The 22,996-nt window shown below is 46.8% G+C and overlaps 3 protein-coding genes across 16 annotated transcripts; all 3 read left to right on the top strand.

Annotated features, from left to right (window-relative positions):
• Positions 1-399: 399 nt before the first annotated feature.
• On the top strand, positions 400-13,025 carry GIMAP1 (GTPase, IMAP family member 1). 10 transcript variants are annotated; one of them, XM_073238225.1, is made up of 4 exons: positions 400-493; positions 1,409-1,444; positions 10,958-11,006; positions 11,931-13,025. In XM_073238225.1, the coding sequence occupies exons 2-4, from the start codon at positions 1,427-1,429 to the stop codon at positions 12,860-12,862; spliced, it is 999 nt and encodes a 332-aa protein (XP_073094326.1). In that variant the 5' UTR covers positions 400-493; positions 1,409-1,426; the 3' UTR covers positions 12,863-13,025. The 10 variants fall into 10 exon arrangements, with proteins under 10 accessions (XP_073094326.1, XP_073094325.1, XP_036855277.2 ...); XM_073238224.1 differs by having other exon boundaries at positions 456-501; XM_036999383.2 differs by lacking the exons at positions 400-493; positions 1,409-1,444 and adding exons at positions 8,646-8,877; positions 10,140-10,272.
• On the top strand, positions 407-3,359 carry GIMAP2 (GTPase, IMAP family member 2). Of its 2 annotated transcripts, none has more exons than XM_017647052.3 (3): positions 407-493; positions 1,409-1,444; positions 2,061-3,359. In XM_017647052.3, the coding sequence occupies exons 2-3, from the start codon at positions 1,417-1,419 to the stop codon at positions 3,020-3,022; spliced, it is 990 nt and encodes a 329-aa protein (XP_017502541.3). In that variant the 5' UTR covers positions 407-493; positions 1,409-1,416; the 3' UTR covers positions 3,023-3,359. The 2 variants fall into 2 exon arrangements, with proteins under 2 accessions (XP_017502541.3, XP_017502542.3); XM_017647053.3 differs by having other exon boundaries at positions 408-501.
• Positions 13,026-15,197: 2,172 nt separating the features above from the next.
• On the top strand, positions 15,198-22,915 carry LOC108391832 (GTPase IMAP family member 5). 4 transcript variants are annotated; one of them, XM_036999379.2, is made up of 6 exons: positions 15,198-15,352; positions 15,719-15,915; positions 16,112-16,334; positions 17,294-17,462; positions 20,589-20,637; positions 21,848-22,915. In XM_036999379.2, the coding sequence occupies exons 1-6, from the start codon at positions 15,213-15,215 to the stop codon at positions 22,735-22,737; spliced, it is 1,668 nt and encodes a 555-aa protein (XP_036855274.2). In that variant the 5' UTR covers positions 15,198-15,212; the 3' UTR covers positions 22,738-22,915. The 4 variants fall into 4 exon arrangements, with proteins under 4 accessions (XP_036855274.2, XP_036855273.2, XP_036855275.2 ...); XM_036999378.2 differs by having other exon boundaries at positions 16,109-16,334; XM_036999380.2 differs by lacking the exons at positions 15,198-15,352; positions 15,719-15,915; positions 17,294-17,462 and having other exon boundaries at positions 16,039-16,334; positions 21,848-22,913.
• Positions 22,916-22,996: the final 81 nt, after the last annotated feature.

Raw genomic sequence — 22,996 nt, 5'->3', positions numbered from 1 at the left:
GCAGTGTCCTGCCAGAGGCACCCCCAGACCTGTGCCCTTTCTCCTCCCCCATAGCACTTGACAGTAGAGCAATCACAGCCGCCAGAGTGAATGAGGTTCAGCTCCTTCCCAGGGGCCTTTGCATTCAGGCACACCTGAAACGTCAGGACACAGCCTGGTGGGCAGGCATCAATCTACCAGCATCACCAGTGTCCCTGCCTTTCTTTCCTGTCCAGTTGAGATCATTCAAACACTGGTTTTTCACTATTGACAAGAAAAGACAGTCCACACAACAGCAAGTAAATACTGGTTAAAATTTTTCCATTTTAACTGTTTGTTTTGTATATGTGGCGAAAATGAGAATTTCAGACACAGGCACGTTGGGAGGTTCCTTTGCAGTGGGGAGCTCCGCGGAGCTACAGAGGAGGCCGACTGGGAGTTGTAGTTTCTTTTTCTCTTCGAGCTGAGCTGGCAAGCCACAGGATCAGAAGGGGAGCCATCCGTTTCTTTTACAGTAAGTAGGTAAGCCCACATTCATGGAAAGCTCTGCAGGGCGGATTGCTAGTGGGTTTCCCAATTGAAAAATAGGTTTTATTTTTGAGGAACAAATTTGCCCTATTTTGAAAGAAACAATTTTGAGTGACAGCCTTTGGCTTAAGCACAGCCAGTTTAGAGGACTGTCAGTTTCACATAATCTAGTTTATACATTACTGGCAAAGAGAGTTTCCTCAGCATAAAGCCAATAAAAAGTGCTAACTGGGAAGAATTTGCCCATGAATATGTGGTTGTGAGTGTTCTGTGCCTTGTCGCTTTGGTATATGTTGCCAGATTTAAGCAAGAGAAAAGCTCTCTGATGAAAATGAACGGGTGCTTCTCACCGGTACAGAAAAGGCGAATAGATCTCAGAGCTGCTTCACGGCGGGTGTTGAGGGAAAAGGAAATTCAAGGAACTGGTGGATGTATTTCTGGCCTCCAGGATGGTGTCCTTTCCCAGAGTCATGTTCCTAAGTCATTGACCATCTCAGCAGGGGCTCCAAACCAAGGAGAGGGATTGGGGAGAGTGGAGAGGAGGGGACAGGAGGGGCTGGAGGGAGCTGGGAGAGGAGCCCCCGAGGCGGGGAAGGCAGACCTCAAAAGGAGGAATGTGGGAGGAGAGGGAGTGGGGCCAAGGAAAGCGCATGAGGAGGGCGGTGGTCCAGAGAGGGAGGGAGGAAGGAAATGAGGGGGGCATGGAGACAAGCAGGCAGGGCTTACAAAGGAAACCCCCTTTTCACTAAATTTCTTTATAAATAGAGATAGTGGTTCTCTTTTCACCCACCTGGTCAACCACGTATAAACAAGGCAGGCATGGTTGTGAAAGGGTCTTCCCTGGTTCAGAACTAAAACATGATCATTTTTTAATTGGTTCCTGGTCTCTCTTGTCCCTCAGGAACAGCAATGGACCAAAATGAATGCAGTCATTCTGGTAAGTGCGTGACTTCCTGTACGTGCCTATTTGACTATATTCTCTGCCTGTTTTATATAAAAATCACACTGTCCTAAGAAAAGCATAAGCTATCCCTTGTTTCTTCATTAGGGAGAATAATCTGATGCTCATTCCATTACTTGCCTGGCCCAGCCACTTCATGGGGGGTCATGACCACAGGTCTGCCCAGCCGAGGTCAGACGGGCATCTCTGGTCTTGGGACAGTCAGGTTACTTAACCCACCTGGAGATGGAATTTACAGTCTTGGTTACACTTCTCTGATCTTCAGAAAATTTACCTTTTAGAGATACAGAACCAGGCGATTCAGGCAAGCCTTGCATGACCAGATATGTTTCTAAGTCCATCTCACCCCCAAAGTATGTTTTCTAGGATCCAACATGGCAATACCCTGCAGTCCTAGAGAAATCAATGCTCTATGACATTTTTAAAATAATTTATTTATTTAATAAAGGAGTCAGCTTTTATTTTGTAAGTGTGACACATTATGCAAGTATCTTTTCCCATAATGTGGGAATAGCTCTTTGATAATTATCACTAAAACTACCCTGTTGGTATGGCCAGCGTAATAGCAACACAGTAAACATGCTCTTCATAGGACGGTATATGAAAAAGCAACGTGCCAGAGGGTCAGAGCTGAGGATCCTTCTCGTGGGCAAAACGGGAACTGGCAAAAGTGCCACAGGGAACAGCATCCTTGGGAAGCAAGCCTTTAAGTCGCAGCTGAGCACCCAGACTGTCACGAAGACCTGCAGTGGACATCAAGAAAGCTGCGGAGAGAGAGAGATGCTCATTATTGACACGCCAGATTTGTTTTCTGGGGAGGACCGCTCTGAGTCCTTGTACAGAGAGGCCCAGCGATGCTACTTACTCTCGGCCCCAGGGCCCCACGTGCTGCTCCTGGTGGCTCGGCTGGGCCGCTTCACGGCCCAGGATCAGCAGGCCGCGCAGAGGCTGAGGGAGCTGTTTGGAGAGGATGCCATGAGACACACAATTGTCCTCTTCACCCACAAGGAGGACCTCGAGGGAGGCTCCTTGGCAGAGTACATCCGTGACTCCAGTAACAGAGCCCTGCACGAGCTGGTGGCAGCATGTGGGGGCCGAGTGTGTGCCTTTAATAACTGTGCTAAAGGGCGTGAGCGAGATGACCAAGTGAAAGAGCTCATGGAGTTGATTGAGGGCCTGGTGACAGACACACGGGGTGACCATTATACCAACGTGCTCTATGACCTAGTAACAGGGTTAGAATGTGGACCTGTGCGGTCAGAGGAAAGGTTAAAGGATTTCAAAAAGAGTCTTATAAAGTACATGGACATTCAGAGAAGTCACACAACCACAGCCAAAGCGCATTGCCTGAAAAGAGCCCTATTCAAAGCACTGGTTTATATTTTATTTTGTGTTCGGCTGTGCATCCAGTTGTTAATTCTGTTATTTTGTGTATTTTACACAGTGTGCAGCTGGTTTTGCTTCTTTCTCTGTAGTGTGTGCAGTATACCCCCAAAATTAATGATAATTCTGAAAAAGACCATTGGACAGGAACGCAAGACTCCTAGGTTATAGACTGGTAATTATTTACTCACTGTCATGTGGGGGGTGAATCACGGTGCCTCCCCTATAAAATGCAGTGCCTGACCTCAGTAAGTGTTTGAGATTCTGTGAAATGTTGACCTCACTCAATTTATTGATGAACCAAAAATTTTTTTAAGTTACTGTTTCGAGATATAATACCAAAACCTTCTGAAAGCTGTAAACAGAAAATTCCTCTCATTTGCAAATCTCTAAAGCCAGTTTTATGTTTCTGGAAATTTCTTTTCTTCTTTATGATATAATTTCTACTGAATATAATAAAAATAACAATAAAGTTTCTACTCAGCCTAATAAAATAATAATAAGTAAACCATAAAGTCCCTGAGATCATGTCTTAATTCTTTCCTACAGTTTTATCCTCAGAAGATGATAAGTGGACACATGGCTCATTTACTCTATTAATGGAAGCAACTCATGCCCAACAACCACCCACAGACACACACATCCACAGTTTTATGTCAAATCTGCTTAACACTGAAAGGGGCTCAGCCAGATTTTACCTCTGGCCCCAGCCACATTTATTTGACAAAAAACAAAGATAATACAATGGAGAAAGGACCGTCTTTTCAACAAATGTTGCTGGAATGTGGTGCTGGACATCCTCATGCAGAAAAATGAATCGACACAGACCTTCTACCTGTTCTCCATTGTATTATCTTTGCGTTTTTGTCAAAGATCAATTACAAGTACTGTGACTGCAGCAGAAGCACACATAGAGGCTCCCTCTTCAGGCAAGATGGTGGACTGGATATTCGGAAGCATCATTCTGTTAAATGCATACAGAAGCTGAGGCTCCTAAACGGAATCTTTATGACTGACGAGCTCACTAGAGAGTGAGGAAAACTCCAAGGGTGAAGCAAACAATACACATAAAAAGGAACTGGAGCTAAACCTGGAGGTGAGAGCCGCGAGGATGCAAACATGGAAGGCAGGGTTGACCAGTAGACAAATGCAGATACGCACCCTGGGATCAGGAAACTCAACCTTGAGTTGTTGGTAAAGTTGAAAAGCTGATAGTGAGGCCTCTATGTTATATTAAGACCTCCCCAGGGAACTACTACAAAGTCATTTTTTTAACCAAACATATAAGGCTGTTCTGACATTTTATTTCTTCTTATGCTCATTTTGCTAAGTTAGCTTTCCAATGAATGTTTTTATTAGATTAAAGTTGAATTTGTTTACACAAATTCATACAGTCTTTTTATTATCCTTTAATCAGTACAGGAACTATAGTAATCTTCCCTCTTTGAATTCTGATATTGATAATTCATGATTATTTTATTTGATCAGCCTGGATAGATATTTATCAATATTATTAAACTTTACTAAAATCTAACATTGATTTTCTGTTATATTTCCTGTTTTCTATTTTATTGCGTCCTAGACAGTGTCTTTTGCAGAGCAGTTAATTGTAATGAAATGCAAATTACCGATTTTTTCTTTCATAGATCATGCTTTAGGTGCTGTATCTAAAAAGTCATCACCAAACCCACCGTCACCTAGATTTTCACCAATGTTACCTTCTTGGGGTTTTAAGTATGTAATCCATTTTGACTTAATTTTTGTGAAAGGTATAAGGTCTGTGTCTAGATTCATTTTTCTGCATGAGGATGTCCAGCACCACATGGCAGCATCATTTGTTGAAAAGACTGTCCTTTCTCCATTGTATTATCTTTGTTTTTTTGTCAAAGATCAACTGCTTGTAATGTAACTCTAGTTGTGTTTGGTTTAAGCCTCCCATCATGCCCCTGTTTTCTATTTGCTCCACCTTTTCTTTGTTCCTCTTTTATTTGATCAGCCTGGCTAGGCTCTTTTACACTAAATTTTTAAAAAGTTATTCCACTTTATATCTTCTTTTGGCTTTTACTTTTTTAGTGGTTGTTCTAGGGATTAAAATATTTATCCTTAATTAATTTTCTCTACTTAGAATTAATAGCATATCCCTTAAAATAAAATATAAGAACCTTACAAAAGTGTATATCATTTAACCCATACCCTTCCTTTGTGATACTGTCACTTTCTTAATTCTTCATATTAAAAATTCATGTTATTGTTGTACCTCAATTTCATTTTTGAGAAACTAAGCAATGATCAAGATAGTAGTTTTCTTATTTTCCACATATTTAGAATTTCCAGAAACCTTTTTCTTTCCTGGTGATCCACGTTTCTGTCTGGTATCCTTCTCTTTCAGCCTGAAGAATTTCTTTAACATTTCTTGTCATGCAATCCTAGTGGGACAATTTTTCTCTGGTTTTGATCATCGTCAAAAGTATTTTTTTTATCTTGATTTTTGAAGGGGAGGTTTGCTAAAAAAAGAAATCTAGGCTGACTTTATTTTTCTTCAGCACTTTAAACATATTCCAGTGTTTTCTGGCTCACACTAAGAAATCAGCTGTCGTTCTACGGGGTTTTCTCCTACGTGTAATGGGTCTTTTTTTCCTCCTCTGGTTGATTTAAAATTTTTCTCTTTTTTTTTTTGGTTTTCAGTAATTTGACTACAAAATACCTGGGTTTGTTTTTCTCTGTATTTCCTACTTAGGACTGATTAAAATCTTTGGACTTATGAGTTGAAGTTTTCATCAACTTTTTCAAATTTTGGTCGTTATATCCTCAAATGTTTTTTCTACCCGATTCAGTCTTTTCTCCTTCTTGGATTCAAATTTCATTAGATTTCTTGATACTATTCCACTGATCACTAGTGTCCTGTTCTTTTATTCATAGTCCATAGATCTATGAACTGTCTTCAAGTGATAGATTTTTTCTCCAATTCCAATATGCTGTTAAATCTATCCAATTAAGTTTCTTTTAAAATTTTAGAAATTTTATTTTCCTGTCCCAGCATCAGTTCTTTCTGGAGTTTATATTTCTCTCCTGAAATTCTTCAACTTTTAATCCATTTATTTTTCTATGCATTCTTTAACACATTTATAATAGCTATTTTAAAAATCCTTAATTGATCATTCCAATGAATGAGTCATTTAATCTTTTGATTGTGAGTCATGTTTTCCCAATTCTTTGTATGTCATATACATTTATATTGTATTCCAGTCAATAAATCTGAAGTCTGAAGTATCTGCTTTCCCTGATTTGAACTTGCACTGTACATGAAATAAATCAAATCAAACTTCTAATTTGGCTTATAAACTTCCATCTCCTTTATGTCAAGCTGTCCGTCTAGCAAGCTTGCCCCGGCTCTTGTCCTATAAAACTGAATCCTGGGTGCCACTTGCTTGGCTGTTACTTTTAATGAGTAAACTGCAGTTGCCACCAGATCCCTTTCCCCCCAGGAAAAGAAAGTGAGATCTACATGACACTAAAATAGTGCTTCCAAATGCTGGGCACAGTGGAGCCAATGGCTTTCAGGTAATTGATAGGTCATTGAAGGAGTCATTTCATTACCCCTTCCTCTCCCGAGAAGGCATTTGAATCATTCTTATTCCTTTTGTGGCCTCGGGGATGCTGAGAGTTGAGCTCTTGCAAGTCAAGAAAAGTCAGGGAGACATCAGGACTGAAGAAGGATCCCAGAAGTTTCAAACTTCTTATTGAAGGTCTGTTTGTGAATGATGTTTTCCTTAAAATTCATGAATTCATTGTTTTCCATATCATTTTTAATGAATTTAGAAGAACAGAGAAGAAAATATGAACATGCCAATACTGAAAAAGAAGGAAGTATAGAAGAAGAAATGCAGCAGAAGGAGTCCTGGGTATTCTACACTCAGGAGTCTCAGGGCCTTGGCCTCAGATGGGTTCCCACAATTGAAGGGAAGCCAGTGAATAATAAGGGACCAAGCCCAGAGACAGTGAGAAACAATCAAAAGCTACTCTGATTGTAGAGGAAAATGGAGAGAGAGAGACAGTTATTTTCAGATTGGAAGCATCCCAGAAAGCACTAGCAGGTACTGGGAGCATGAGACAGAGAAGGGAAAGGGCCTGGCCCAAGTTGCGGTAACAAGCATGTTACATCTGCAGATGAGGAGGGGGAGGCTCCCGCTGTGGACAACTGGGTCACGGTCCTGCTGCTACTCAGCAATACATGGCAGACTCACCACATGACCAGGCAAACGTGATCACAGAATGTGGAACGGGATTCCATGTTTTCAAAGATTTCCAAGTTTCAGTGAGAGCAGAGCAACCCAGATCATGCCTCCATGTTTTCTTAGTGTGAGCCAGAAAACACTGAAATATGTTTAAAGTGCTGAAGTGCAGAGTTATCTTACTTGGTGGGCACTGGACAATTTAATAAGCAAGGGAACTGGGTTATTTATCCACTAACTTCTGGCTGTGCCTGATGAGGTCTGCTCCTCGGGACATCCACTCTCTGACGACTTCAGGCTGTGCCAGCCCCAGCCAAGCATATTCCCATAGCAGGTGAACCCTCAGACAGTTACAAGGGGTTGAAGTGAGACATCACACATGCGCACGGGAACAGTGAACAGCAAGGACTTATTAAGGAGACCCCAAAAGCATCCTCCTGGAAGAAACATGTAGGTCATCAGGGACTCACTCAAGGCTGATTTGCACAGCACGCAGTAGGGTGAGGCTTTGAGGAGGCCCCTTACTCTTAAGGAAGCACTCACTCGCAGGGTAGTTCACCTGAGGGACAGCTCTTGAGTGACCCGGGGAGGAAGTGCCTCCTTAAATTTTGTTCCCTGGACACCACACTTGGCTCGCACTAGTCCTGATCATGCTGATCCAGTGAGAGAAAGAGAGGACCCCTGTTTCAGTAACACTGAGTAGCAACGGTGAGGGTGTCAGTCATTCAAGAGATTTTTTCCCCCCAAACAGGAAGGATGGTAGTGGTAGAAATTGAGTCTCTTCCCTATCTTAAAAAACAGGCTGGCAAGAAAGAGATGAAAAAGCAGGTGGCATCCACTAGGCTAGGTAGGGCTAGGTTCCCCTTCCTGTAGGGACACTCAACTGCGCAATGTGTGAGAGGGCGAGGCAAGGTCACAGAGCTGGCCTGCCCTGACTGGGTCCACGGCCAGCCCTTTTGCAGCCTGTTGCCGTGCAATGACTGACTCTCTGGCTGACCTCATGCTCACGACCTTCTTGAGAGAAGAAAGAATAACTAGAACTCAGGATAGCACCACAGTTCACTAGGCTAAGGTGAAGCTAGGAATTGTGTAAACACATTTATCCCCAACACAGCGGGTCTCAGGTCCTTCCATAGCAGGGAAGCCTTTCTTTCCCAGAGAGTGGTGAGACTCTGCTTCCAGATTCTTCGAACAGGTGGACCTCAGAGTAGCACTGGCCACCCGACTGTCCAACCAATGAACAGCTGTTACGAACAGCTATCATGATTTTTGTTCAGGGACAGAAGATTCTCTGGAACTATTTTATAGGGAAAAAGTTCCTAGAGGGTAAGTCGTAGCTGAAAAATAGATCAGTAACCAATCTAGAAGTAGAGTCAGAACACCCTTCCCTTCGACAGACACAGCACTATGTTTGGTATCACGGTCCTTCTAGAATCACACCACCTTAGCCACAGCAGGAAGGAGGTTTTGTAGGAGACACTGCAAACCAACAGCTCAATGGCAAACGTGTCTGTCTCTTTAAGTTGTGACCACTGGGCCCTCCCTCCGTGGGCTTCCTGAGCTCTGAGGTCTGAGAGGCCCTCTGTGTGCTGGGAGGAACAGCCTTCCGCCCTCACGACCAAAGGGAAAGCAGTAGGTCAGGGGCTCCTCCAAGCCTGTCACCCATTCTGCAGGAAAGCTGAGCCCAGCAGGGGAAGGGAGACGCCCGGGAGCAGGAGCCGTGACCAACCAGAAGGAGCACGGCTCTGAGCGTGGGTACTGCCTGAGCACCTGCACTGCAGCGGCATCACCAGGGTGAGTGAGGGCGGAGCAACCCACATCATGCCTCCATGTTTTCAAAGATGTTCCGAGTTTCAGACAGAGTAAGTTCAGAAGTCTTATGAACATCTCCCCAGCCTGGAGGGCACACCTCCTTATTTAAGAGCAACATCAGCCTCCTTAATACAGTAAGAGAAGTGTGTGCTAGAACCACCTGCAGGAACAAAATATATTTTTCAAGGAATTAAATTGTTGCCCAAAGTGCATATTTGGCAAAGGCAAAGAGATTTCTGTGAACACACAAGCAGTCTAACCTCAAAGCATGTTCCACTGCGGCAAGTCTGGACCCACCCAGCCCCCACACGAGACAGCAGCAGCGAGGACTGTGGTCTGCAAGCCTTCTCGCTGTATGACCCCTTAAATACCCAACTCCTAGTTCAAGCTTCTCCACACCAGCTGCTGGGGCACCTCAAATTCTTCATCTGTACAATGCAGGAGTTTGAATAACTAACTGGTTTCCTTTGTGGACTGATTACATCAGAAATATCAGATACATGAGTCAGAATCTCTGCTGAGGACCCTAAAAAGGTGCAATGTATAGAACACTCAAGTCTGAAAACAGCAAATTTGGGAGGCGCTGACAGATGAACTGTGAAGTCTCCGAGTGTTAAGAATACAGGAGTCCATGTTTTACATACCTCAGTAATCAAGAGCCATTTGTCATCCCAGATTTCAGTGGGGCTTACTTCCCTCTTAACTATTTTAAATCATTTGCACCCCATTCCAAACTATATGGAAAATTCCAATGACCTACGCAGGTGTTGGGCGAATTCCCTGCAGCACATTTACTCATTTCCATCTTTGACAAGAACTTCTTGTTTAGCTAAACCCTTGTTCTTTGCGCTGAATCTTGTGGCTCTTTCTCCACTTCCGTTATGCTCTCAGTTATGGGGGTTTGCTGATTTCTCCACAGAAAATACCTCATCAGGTAAGGCCCGTGGGGTGAACTACTGAAGGCTTTGGGAGGTGGCAGGGCTGTTACTGCAGAAACAGAGCCCACTTTGGACTGAGTACCAGGCAAGCCTGTCATCTAAGTCCTTTGCCGCCAACCTCTCCCTCTGCTTTTCCTTGCGTGGTGCCAACGGGAGAGAACACAGTCACCTGCAGTGACCTGGGTGAGAATGTGAAATGGCTGGGGGAGCACAGACAGGACAGACGGAAATGTGGGGAGGATGAGTCGCAGGAGTAAAAGCACAAGGTGGGCGCACAGACCCCGAATTCTGCTCTCTGTGTTGCAGCTGACTGAGGAGGGGTCGCCCGGAAGTGGGCTGGGAAGTAGACCGAGGAGAGGCTGCGCCCCGTGGCCAGGTTCTCACGTGACCAGGCAAACGTGATCACAGAATGGGGAACGGGATTCGGCGTTTGAATTGGGTAGGATCGCTTGACTTTGAGAGGCCTCAGATTGCAGGGCAAGGACATCAGGAGTTGGAGGGCACATCCCAGTCTCTCCAGCACACTGGTCATGGTTAGACACATGTAGACAAGCCAAATTATTTGGTTTCCGAGGGCAGACCAGAGGCTCTCCAGAGCAGCTTGAGAGGTTATGTTTTTTCCCTACTTCCAAAGCAAAATTCAACTTCTCCCTTGTTTGTTTCCCAGGCCTACCACCCTAAGGCAGTTCTCTAAGTCCTGAGCACATTTTCTGGTTCTCACCGTTTTCCAAAGTCTCTCCTGGCTGCTGAATCTCCTGGGAAAACCTGGTATCAACAGCTTCTGTCACTGGCATAGACTCTCCTGGGAAATTCCTAGTATCTAAGCTTACTCACTGGCATGGCAAGGTGCTATAATCTCCCCTCTGTGTTTCGCATTTGGAGGTCCTGAAAAGGAAAACCAGGCTCTCCACACATTCCCACGGTGCCAGTCCAGCCCCAGACCAGGTCCTTCCAATGCCCCCCTAAATCCTGATGCTCAGGCAAGGCAGGAACCATGGCTTTTTCACGGTGGTGTCACCAGCTCTTTGGACTGTGCCCAACACACTGCAGGTGGTCATGCCACCTGATGAATGAATGGACAAATGAATGAATGAATGAACAAATTGTGTTTGGGACTCTTCTAGGGAAGCATGGGAGGAAGGAAGATGGCAAGAGATGAAGAGAATCCTTATGGTAAGAACATATCTCGCATCATGTCCTTGCCCCAGTGTGGGCTCTGGGTGACAAGCGAAATGGGCTGCCTCCTGACTGGGCAGACACAAGCCCCAGAGGTGCTGTGAGGTATTTAAGTGCTGTGACTAGCCTGTGCGTCCATTCCCAAAGTAAATGAGGACGATAAACCTCCTCTGATCTCCACAGAGATGTAGAAGATATCATGCCCCAGAGGGAACATGCTCTACCAGGTAGAATGTGCTGGAGAACAAGGATGGAGGGTTGAGCAGGTATCCTAATGGGCAGCAGGGACAGGACAGGGAGGAGAGGGAGGGAGGAGGGAGGGAAGAAGAGAAATCATCTCCTCTAATCCTCTCAGCAACCCTTGAGAAGCAACTGCAAGTATTATTGGCATTTTTGCAGAAGAGGTTTGAGGCTGAGGTTAAGCAACTTCCCCCAGGGTTACACAGCCAGCACATGGTGGGGCTGTGATTCAAACCGGGGAGTCTGGGACTCCACGGCCCTTCACCACCAGGCCAGGCTCCCCCACTTTGTTCCGGACTGGATTCTGGGAGAAGTGTTGCAGAGCCCCCGGGAGTTGTCCAACGTGGAACAGCCCGGCCTGGTGCGGGGGGAATGCGCAGGGGCCATGCAGATGAAGCAGTGGGCTGGCATTGCAGAGGGGAGTCTAGTTGTAAATAAACGTCCACGGGTAGGTGTGGCGCATCTGCAGGCCATGTGGGGAAGCCAAAATGAGAGAAGTAGACGGCGAGGGACCCCCGGGAGTTCCAGACGCGGCGACCAGGTCCCCTCAGGAAAGGCCTGGCTCGAAAGCCAAAGCCAAAGCTGTTGTTTCCCACGCTCAGAGGGCGCCCAGGAGGCCCAGCGGACCAGGAGGCGCGCCTCTGAGTCTGGAGGCTGACACGGGTCAATCGGTCCTCGCAGGTTTCGACGACTACGGGCCCGCCCCGCAGGAACCCAGGCTGAGGCTCATCCTGGCCGGGAAGACCGGAGCGGGCAAGAGCGCCACGGGCAACAGCATCCTGGGCCAGCGGCGGTTCCCCTCCAGGCTCGCGTCCAGGTCCGTGACCAGGACCTGCGCGGTGGCCAGCCGGCGGTGGAACGGCTGGCACGTGGACGTCGTGGACACCCCGGACCTTTTCAGCTCCGAGGTGGACCAGACAGACCCGGCGTGCGCCGAGCGCGGCCGCTGCTACCTGCTGTCGGCGCCCGGGCCGCACGCCCTGCTGCTGGTCACCCAGCTGGGCCGCTTCACCGCCCAGGACCAGCAGGCCGTGCGCGCGCTGCGGGAGCTGTTCGGCGACCAGGTGCTGGCGCGCACCGTGCTGGTCTTCACGCGCAGGGAGGACCTGGCGGGCGGCTCGCTGCAGGACTTCCTGCGCGACACGGACAACCGCGCGCTGCGCGAGCTGGTGGCCGCGTGCGACGGCCGCGTGTGCGCCGTGGACAACCGCCCGGCGGGCGAGGAGCGCGAGGCGCAGGCGTGCGAGCTGCTGGCGCTGGTGGAGCGCCTGGCGCGCGCGCACGGGGGCGTCCCCTACACGAACGACGTGTACGGCCTGGCGCGCGCTCTGGGCGCCGCGGGCCCCGAGGAGCGGCTGGGCCGCCTGGTGGCCCGGCTCGCGGCGCGCGCGCGGGGCCGGCGGGGGCGCGGGCTGCGGGCGGCGCTGCGCGGGTGGCGGCGCGCGCTGGGGGGCGGTTGGAGGCTGGCGGCGGCCGCGCTGCTGGGGGGCGCCGTGCTGCTCTGGCTGCTGTTCCCCAGGCCGCCGCCCCAGGCCCCCGCGGGGAGTGTGGGTCTTCAGAATGCTGGGAACCTGGCAAGAAAAATGGAGCATTTGGCGCTGAAAGGGGACTAAAACTTATTCCAAAGGGATTCTGCGGTTTCAGACAGTTTTAATGACAGAAAGCATCGGACACTATCAATTTTGCCAAAGCTTAACCTGTCCTCTTTAGTTTTCAAGTTTCATCTTTGACTGTATGTACATCGTTCTTAAATTTGTCTAAAACATCCTCAAAACATTTTTGTAGTCTTGTGTATCTTTTTCCTCTGGAAATATAGTAATGATTAGTAGTTTTCAGTAGAAAATGGATTCATGGCAAAGAGAAAACAGCCATTTTTATTTTAAGTGCTAAAGTAAAGTAGATGCTTAATCTGTTAGGGTTGCTATTTTTTAAAAAATCGGACTGAATGGCTTGTAAGCAACAGAGAACAATTTCCCAGAGATCTGGAGGTTGGAAGTCCAAGACTGGGATGCCAGCCTGGTCAGGTTGTGGTGAGGCCCCTTTTGGGGCTGTCGCTGTGAACACGTCCCTGTGTGCTCGCCGGGTGGAAGGGATGAACGAGCCCCCTGGGCCTCTCTACAAGGGCACATTCTCCTTTATTGGGCCTCTGCCCTCATGACCTCATCACCTCCCGAAAGCCCCACCTTATAATGCCATTCTTTAGGGCCTTCAACATAGGAATATTATGGGAGGACAAACCTTCAGACCATAGCAGGCACTGACCCGCCTTAATACGTTTCTAGTTCCTAAACGTGAGTAGGTATCTCTCTTTGTGATCCTTGTAGGTTGTAAGTTTTTTATTATCAGTGAGAGTTATTGGGGTCACACGTGTTGTTTACTTCTGATACATGAGTTTATTTACTAGTACGATGAATTCATAGTCATAAATAGATAATCACACTCATAAATACTCCACATGTATTTTTTATAATAATAAATTCTCCATATTATTGTATGTGTAGACTTGGGAGTTAGTGTATAGGCTTGTAATATAGGGTAGGAAAGAATTTGCTGTCAAAGACATTTACAAAGCACAAGCATAAACAATCTATGTATGTACAGAGTCAGACACACGGAGAAAGTCCAACTCCTAAGGCCTAGGAGCCCAAGACATGGCGAATACTGAAGCTGGACAAGAACGACAAAGGATACTGCCCTGCCCCCGCCACGGGCCTCACAAGTAATGATTAATTAATAACTGTAGTCTGCTGTGAGGAAGGGTCTGGCCTGGAGGGACTCTGTGAGGCAGAGTTGTGCAGAAATGACTGGGAGCTGAAGGTGAAGGAACAGGACTGGTGAGTAAAGCCTTACAGCGTTAGAGTGCTCACCCTAAGGGCGAGGCGATGCCGATTCACCATCAGAATGGAAGTCCAGCCCGGGAAATGAGGGGAGGAAAAGAAGTCATATAAATGGGGAGGGAAGTAATAAACCTATCTTTATTCAAATATGATATGAGTATCTATGCAGAAAATACCAAAGAGTTGACACAAACAAATATTCTAGGACTAATAATTTAGCTTACCAAGGTAAGAGAATACATGGTCAACATGCAAAGTTGGATTATATTTCTATATACTAGAACTGAACAATTTGAAATTGGAATTAAATAGTCAGTACCATTATAATAGCATTAAAAAAACATGAACTACTTTGGGATAAATCTAAGATCTTTATGCTGAAAAGTACAAACATTAATAAGAAAAAAAAAAGAAGACCTATATAAATGGAGAGGTAAACTATGTTCATGGATAAGAAATTTCAATATTATTAAGATGTCAATTCTCCCCAATTTAATATATAAAGCAAGGCAATCTCAATCAGAATGTGAAAGGGATTTCGTGTAGATGTTTACAAGCTGCTTCTAAAAGTTATATGAAAACACAGAACCGAAACTATTTTGAATAAGAAAAAGTTGGAAGATCCACCCTCCCTGACTGCATGATTTACTGTATAGTCATCAGAACTGCAACTCTTCTGAATAAGAAAGGTGATGGAACAGAATAAGGAGTCCAGAAATAGACCTATGCAAATATCAATAAACTCTTGGAAAAGTTTACAAAATAATTCAGTACAGATAGGATATTCTTTTAAAGCCATGATGATAGAAAATAGACATCTATTTGGGAAAAAAAATCTTGATGCATAGGCTACATGATATACTAAAATTAACTGATTTTCTGAATACATTTCTCCACTCTGGGCCTCTGTCTCCTTATCTGTAAAATGAGGGGAGAAAGAAGATAAAGAACCATCCTAGATGAACTCTGAAATCCTTCTAGCTCTTACTGTGTCTTTCTTGCCCTCTGCTTCCACAATACTCATTTATTCATTGGTTTAAACTTTCAAATGATAGTCTTCCCCTGAGGCTAATGGGAGCAGAGAATGTGGCTGTCCTAGAAAAGCCATAGAAAGTTGTGTCTTCTTATGACTTCTTATGTTATCACTGAACCTTTTCCAGCACCTCTTATACAAATCAACCCCTTCTTTCTCACTGCAGAAGAAACAGTTTTGCATTCACCTTTTATCGTTGCCCAGGGCTGTGCTTCCCATTTTCTGAAGAACAGGTATGAGAAGTCTACTTTTCCTTTGGATAAAGGCAGTTAGCTAACACAGGTGGTCACCCAGTTACCAGGCTAGTTTAGGATGAGCTATGTGTAACAATAGTTATTAAGCTTGCCTATGATGTGCACGTTCCAGTTTTGTGCCTGCTCAATCATAAAACTGTTTTCTTTCTCTCCTGTTTTGGTGGAGGGGTTTTCTGGATTGGCATGAGATTGTTTTAAATTATTTTTCCCAACAAATCTCACACAATAATTATTATGTGACTCTAAGCTTAACTTCAAATGTCAACTGCAAGGAATATGGGGATTCTCTGGGACAAGGCTGGCCCATGCCTAAGCCCATATTGTGTTCTCCATCTCACTTTGCAGCGTGATTGCTTTCGGTTCAGTACTCGAGCCTTCAGTGTGCAATCAGTGGACACCTAGTCCCCGAAAGTTCCCACAGGACGGGTCCATCGGATCGCAGAGAAGGGGCAGCCAGCGCACGTGGTCTGGGGAGCCCTTCACAGGCACGTCCGTGGAGTTCTGCCAGGCCTGCTGTGGACCAGCAATGCCCTCTGCCCCTGGTAAGCAGGCGCATCCTAGAAGGAGGGCTCAGAGGAGGGTTCTGAGGAGTCGGGGGTGAGCAGGTGCTCCTGCCACGTGAGTTGCGGGAGGGGGCTGGCGCCCCCAGGAGCCTCACTGTGCCTAGACGGCATTTCTCGACAGGGGCCCGTCACCGCCTTCAGAACCTCTTCCTCCAAACATCGTCTCTTTTAGTAGGTCAAGAAAGGAACTGGGCGGGGGCCTGGGCGCCCGGCGGGCTCCAAGAGGAAGCGTCCCTTGGCGGCAGCAGCTGCGCGCGCTCACGTGTCTCGGGGCGGCCGCCGCAGCCGCCGGGCCGCCCACCCGAGGGAGCAGCGCCCGCGCTCCGCGATCCCCTTTGCCTTCTTCCCTGCCGCCGGCCCTGGAAGCTCCGGCCTCAGCCGCGGCTCCTCCGTCACCGGTAAGGGGGGTCCGCGCGGGTCCCAGCGCCTTCGGGGTCTGAGAGCCAGCGACCCGGCCCCGGCTGCTGCCGACGGCTGTGCTCGCACCCAGTGTGCCGCGCTCCCGGGCTCGCCCGTCGGGGAGGAGGGCGGGGCTGGTGAGCCCTACGGGCGCCAGCAGGTCTCCGCGGGTGGGAAACAGGCTTGGGGGCAACTCGCGCTGCGTTCAAGCGCACCACATCGCAGAGCTGCACTGGGTCCCGTCTAATTGCCCCTAATGAGCTTCAAAAGGTTTCTTAAAGCCGGACTGTCTCATCCCATATCACAGATGAGAAAACTGAAACTCCAGAGGCGCCCTCGCCCAGGAAGGGGAGTGAGAGGAGGGCATTACCCTCCTCACCTCTCATACCCCAGCCCCATCAGGCCCTGACATGAGCCTCTTCGCAGAAAGGTCTGCCAGTAGGGGATGCTTCTTAAGGCTCCATCGGTCTAATGTGGAATCATTACTTTCTCACCCACAGTAAGCCACGTGTTCCACACCAGACCCCTCAGTAGAGAGGGTCTCATGAGCTTCATCTTCTGGAAACCACCCCATACTCCCCCAAATACCCCACACCTTTCCCATGACACAGTGTTGGACTCTCCTCTGTGGCAGACTCCCGTTCAGGGTGTATGGGGACAGTCTCTGTGTCTGCTAAACCTCATGTGAGAATGGGGTCACAAAATAGCAATGACTAAACTACAAATCAAGTGACTCTGATACGGGAAACACAGGGACTGGGGCAGATGAGTGAAGGAGACACAAAAAGGCTGACAGTGATGTTTTTATCTTTCCTAAAACAGTATTAGAGAGCCTGCTTTCTCTGGTTTGATAAAATAAGGTAAAATCAGGCTAATATAATTTTAAAACCGGAATGTATATTATGTTCGTTTGCTTCAACTCCTTTTCTAATCTAGATCCTCCTACTATCTCTGTCAGATGCTGTTATCATCTCTGCTTGCACTCTGCCTGCCACTCTCTCATGATGCCTGGTCCCGTTTTGGAGCAGCCTAGTAGAATTTTCCTTTTGGAGAAGAAATCTGCCTCTGTTCCTAATGCATGCTCACTTTCACCTGCTCCACGGTTGGCATGCACCACAGTCCTTCAGGTCTACAGTACTTCCCCAGTCTTTTTCTAGGCTTTACTTGGTCCTGTTAATATTTTGTGACCCATTTTAGCATCTCCATCAATACCCTGTCTGACTTGCCTCCAGATACTTTATTTCTTGATATCTGCCTAAAAGCCTTTTCTTAGGGGAGACACATGTCTCCCCTGCAGCCTGACCCACTCAGAAGATGGTTCAGGAGAACTGCTGCACTGCATCTCCGCTAATGTAACTAGTTTGTTGGCTTTTTGTGACAGGTGCCCTGCCCGGTTTGGGTCACACTGATAATAGAGTCAAGTAAAACCACCAGATTGTTTTAAACTGAAATACCTCAATTCAGAGCAACTCCTGCCCCCTCAATTTTATCTTTGAATAATCTTATTTTTTAGACATGCACTGGAGATTTTGCAGTACATTCCTCTATGTGATTTTAGGGCAGGCTTCCAGCCTGTCAACATCCCCTTATGTCCAGAGCATGGGAATGGCAACACTGTATGTGGTATTCCTGGAGGCTTGTGGACTTAATTTGGAACGATCTTTTCCTCTTTTGGAATGAGGAGGGAGAATACACAGACAAAAGGAGCCATGTTTTGGTCTTAGCTCCATGACAGTTGTGGGACACTGAATAGATCATTTGATGATCAGTTTCCTAATACTTTAATAAAAATTTGAATACCTGTATCGATCACATCACAGGGAATTTAGGAAAACAAAACGATGGCCATGAAAGAACTTTGAAAGTTACAAATGGCTGCAGAGAAGGTTATGATGATAATGACTTCATTGTCAACGTCTTCACACATCAGTAGATGGATTCCAACATATTTTCCAAGGTCTCTGAGCCTCAGAAAATGTCATCTGAAGTGGAAAAGATGTCAGAAAATTTGAGCAGTTTAGGCAAAAGAGAGAGGCAAAGACAGCATATAGGAGATGGTGGTGGGGAAAACACTCCCCTGCACTTAAGGAAAAGCATAGAAGAAGGAACAGGAAGGTAACAAGGAGGTTGTTATAATATGTCTTGATAATGTGAAAATGGATGGTTTTCCTTCAGGATGGCCAAAAATATCCACTGCATGAATAGGAAAGTGTGCAAAGGTTCTTTCTATATAACAGAACCAACCTGAATAGCAAATAGACTATGAAAAGTGTTTGAATTCAATGGTAATCAGTGAAATGCAAGTTTAAACCAATTAAGACATAATTATTTATGCTCACAGGGGTGACAAACAAAGTCTAATATCTCCAGGTACAAGTGAAGATTCTGGAATTCTCATATAAGGCCAGTGCCAGTGTGAGTTAGCACAACTCTCTTGCTTTCAAATTTGGCCGTATCTAGTCAGATGGTAGCTGCATCCCAGGAAATTTGCTGCACTCAAGCGCAAGGAGATATACATGGTGATTATTTTGCACTGTTGTTTGTAGTAGCAAGCCTATATTTTGAAACAACTTAAATGTTTGTCATTAAATAAAATGTTGCATAAATAGCATCACTTATACAAAAGTTCAAATGCAAAAATAGTACTATATACTACCTGTAAATACATGTGTGTGTAGAAGTGTAAACACACAAATGAGAATGTCACATAAAAACCTGAGAATATGGTTTCCCTCTCAAGGGCTGAGGGTGGAAGAATGAGACTGGGGAGTTGAAAAAAGAAATGGAATTCTGTGTGTAATGTTCTGACTTTCCCAGTCAAACAGAGGAGCAGCAATACACAGGCCAAAGTACTCAGGTTGGTTCATTGCAGATGGTGGTTGTTTTATGACTTCATGTACTTCTCCACATAGAAAGCTTGTTTCATGATTTCACTCATGTGTGGAGTATAAAAACAAAGAAAAAACTGAAGGAACAAAACAGCAGCAGACACACAGAACCCAAGAATGGACTAACAGTTACCAAAGGGAAAGGGACTGGGGAGGATGGGTGGAAAGGGAGAAATAAGGGGGAAAAGAGGGCATTACAATTAGCACACATAATGTGGGGGGGGAGGCACGGGGAAGGCAGTATAACAGAGAAGATAAGTAGTGACTCTATAACATCTTACTATGCTGATGGACAGTGACTGTAATGGGGTATGTGGGGGGGACTTGATAAGAGGGGGAGTCTAGTAACCATAATGTTGCTCATGTAATTGTACATTAATGATACCAAAATAAAAAATAATAAAAAGAAAGAAAGAAAGCTTGTTTCAGACTGCGGAGTCTTTAAAACTGAATAAATAAAATATAGTCTCAGAGTTCATCTTAATCACAGTTGCGTGTCACATGCTTGGCCTTTTCTAAGGCCGAGAAGCAAGACACATTATTCTGCCTCATTTGAGTGAAACGCTTCTGCCAGCGTTTGTGCCAATTTCTGGTTAAATCTACTGGGATGCAAAAATGGCGATTGTTGGAAGGCTAGGACCTCAGGGCCCACCAGGAAAAATGTGTGATTAAAGCTGAGCAGGACGTGAGTCTATCCTGAACTTGTCCTGGGTGTCGATTCTTTCCCGTGGGTCATGGCACCACCTTCTTGCCGCCAGCTGCTTGTGGGGTGGGAGGAGGGCGGCCGTGCTCAGCCCCCCCTCTCCCACTGCTTCCTCTCATAGCAGTCCTTGGAGCCCTCGTCCCCAGTGCCACCCTCCCATCCGAAGGACCACTGTGCCACATGAAGAGCATCTGACACAAAGAGTTTCGGGGACTGGAGATTCCAGTTCTTCAAACAAGCTAGTGTCCTTCGTAGCAAGGCAATTTTTTCTATTCTAGCAAGTTTGCCTGCTTTGATTCCAAAGTAATAATAACAACAACAATAATAACGTTCCACTCCTTGTTCTATAGAAGTATCCTTTCTTTATTTCATGTCTTTTCAAGATGGAGGGAGAGAATCAATTGATTTGTTTTAAAACATTGCCTTCTTACCTGTTAGCTGAGCAAAAAAGTAACCGTGCCTTTGCATTAACAAGCCAGCTTCGCCTGGTTTACTTAAAGTTATTGACTGATGTTTGAAAGTAAAAACAAGTTAGAAAATTAGCAATGGGAATGGCTCCTCTGAAGGTAATTATTCTTAGGTGTCTGAATTGGAGATGTTCTCAGGCCTCACCAACTCCCATAGGGACACTTGCTCATATTCCTTTCCTGTTTGTATTTCAGAAAAGAATGGAAGGGCTTCAGAAGAGCAGATACGGAACTATGGCTGAAGGTAAGAAAGCCTCAGAGGGCTCAAGGGCTCCGGGCCTGGGGGGGCTGCCTCCTCTCTCTCCACCCCCCTCACCTCAACGCAGTGACAGACACTGGCTATTTTAAACGGAAGAAGAAAAAGGCAGCTCCCATTTGTTCCTTACCTTCTTCTGTCTTCACCCCCAAAACCCCCATATATGACACTCTCCCTGCACATGATGGGGGGCAACGTAGAAATGAAACTGCAAGTCGGAGGTTGGAGGGTTTGAAACTGAACTGTGAAAAGGACTTCCCTTGTCTGCCCTCAGCCCAAAGAAGGAAGAAATTCCCTGGAGAGATTTAGTAAACCCACTTGCTGTAAAAACATCCCAGACTACTCAGGGAAAGGGAGACCCAACACAGAGTAGAAGGAATAAAATAATAGAGTTTAGGACCCTGAAATGAATTTAATCCATCTGGGCTCAGGAGAACTCCAGAAACCCTTGGCTCCCGCACAGACTTTAGCTCTGGGGTCAGTGCCACCCGCTCCAGCACCACTTTCCTTCCTGTTGTCTGCAGTTCAATCAGCCGAATGGGTGGTGTTTCCAACCCTGGTAGGTCTCACTGTCCTGCCTCCTACTCTCCTTCAGCCCCCCATTCAGGGTCTTCTCCCACATGTGACCCATGACATTAAGCACAACCTTCTGTCATCTCCATTTCAAGCGCCCAGCTTCCCACCCAAAGAGCAGAGACCCAGGGACATTCAGCTGGTCTTTGGTAAGAAGTCCCGGTAGCTCTGACATCTGAGAGTGTCCAGCACATCTGAACAAGTGTGCCTGGGAATTTGTGGGTGAAAAGAGGATACTATTTTCTCACCTGTGACTTCTTATCCTCTGCCTCCTCCTGACCTCACATTTATTTTGCATGAAACTGGCTTAAGCACCATGGAAAAGCACAGGCCCATTTTGCTTTCAGAAGCTGTGTTCCCCTGCTCCAGACAAGCGCTCACGGCGGCCTCCTCACTGTTTCTTCCTTCTGGGTCTTCTCCCTCTGGGTGCCTGCATGGGCGCCCAGTGTGGGCTTCCTGGGATCCAAGGATGTGTTAGAGTTGTAGGCAAACTTTTGTATGAATTTAGGCATGACTGTTTCTCTGGGAAGGAGATCTGCAGCTTTCATGAGATATCAGGGGGGGTCCATGACTTAAAAATCCTAAGATTCACTAACTTAAGACACAAAAATTTCCTTTTTTATAGGCAGTGTAGAAGATTACTGGTTTGCCGTATCGTCCTCATTAAGGATGGTCCTGGTGGGCAGGACAGGCAGCGGGAAGAGCGCCACAGGGAACAGCATCCTCTGCCAGCCCGTGTTCAAGTCCAAGCTGGGGACCCAGTCCGTGACCAGCACGTGCCAGAGGGCGGTGGGCACGTGGAACGGGAGGAACATCCTAGTGGTGGACACACCCTCCATCTTTGAGGCGAAGGCCCAGCACCAAGAGATGTACAGGGACATCGGGGACTGTTACCTGCTCTTGGCCCCAGGGCCCCACGTGCTCCTGCTGGTGACCCAGCTGGGGCGCTTCACCGCCCAGGACACAGTGGCCGTGAGGAGGGTGAAGGAGGTCTTTGGGGCAGGGGCCATGAGACACACGATCGTCCTCTTCACCCACAAGGAGGACTTGGGGGCCGAGTCCCTGGACGACTACGTGGCCAACACGGACAACCTCAGCCTGAGGAGCCTGGTGCAGGAGTGCGGGCGGAGGTACTGCGCCTTCAACAACCGGGCCCGCGGGGAGGAGCAGCGGCAGCAGGTGGCCCAGCTGATGGCCGTGGTGGAGAGTCTGCAGAGGGAGCTGGAGGGCGCCTGCCTGGGCAACGAGCTCTTCTTTGATGCGCAGATGCTCCAGCGAGGAGGCGGGGCTGGCGCGTGCGAAGAGGACCTCAGGCCCTACCTGGCCAAGGTGCGGCGGCAGGTGGAGAGGCAGAAGCGAGACCTGAGGGAGGCCCGGAGGTGCTGGGTGGCCAGGGTGCTGTGCAGGGTCAGGAACTGGATGGCTTCTCACATTGGAATATCTGCTGCTCTTGCTGTATGCATTTTGATTATACTTGCTGTTTTAATTAACTTGAGTTTTACTCACAAACAATGAGCATTTTCAGATGATTTTCACCATCAGCTTTTGTTTTCAGTCACTCTCTCTGTTCGTGTTTACTGTATTTTAATTTCTCTTCCTTCCATCAGACCTATCTTCATGTTAAAAACATTCTTTTTCAATTACCTTTAAATAAATAAACTCCAAAGGAAAAAACATTTCTCCTTTCTGTTTTGTTATAAATTGTGAGGGTGACTAATAAACTAACCAGACCCTGTGCTGGCATATTTGGGGGCTTGCAGAAAGGAAGGGGTCG

Source organism: Manis javanica, chromosome 6 (genome assembly GCF_040802235.1).
Source record: "Manis javanica isolate MJ-LG chromosome 6, MJ_LKY, whole genome shotgun sequence".
Taxonomy (NCBI): domain Eukaryota; kingdom Metazoa; phylum Chordata; class Mammalia; order Pholidota; family Manidae; genus Manis; species Manis javanica.
This window is presented reverse-complemented; position numbering and strand designations above follow the sequence as displayed.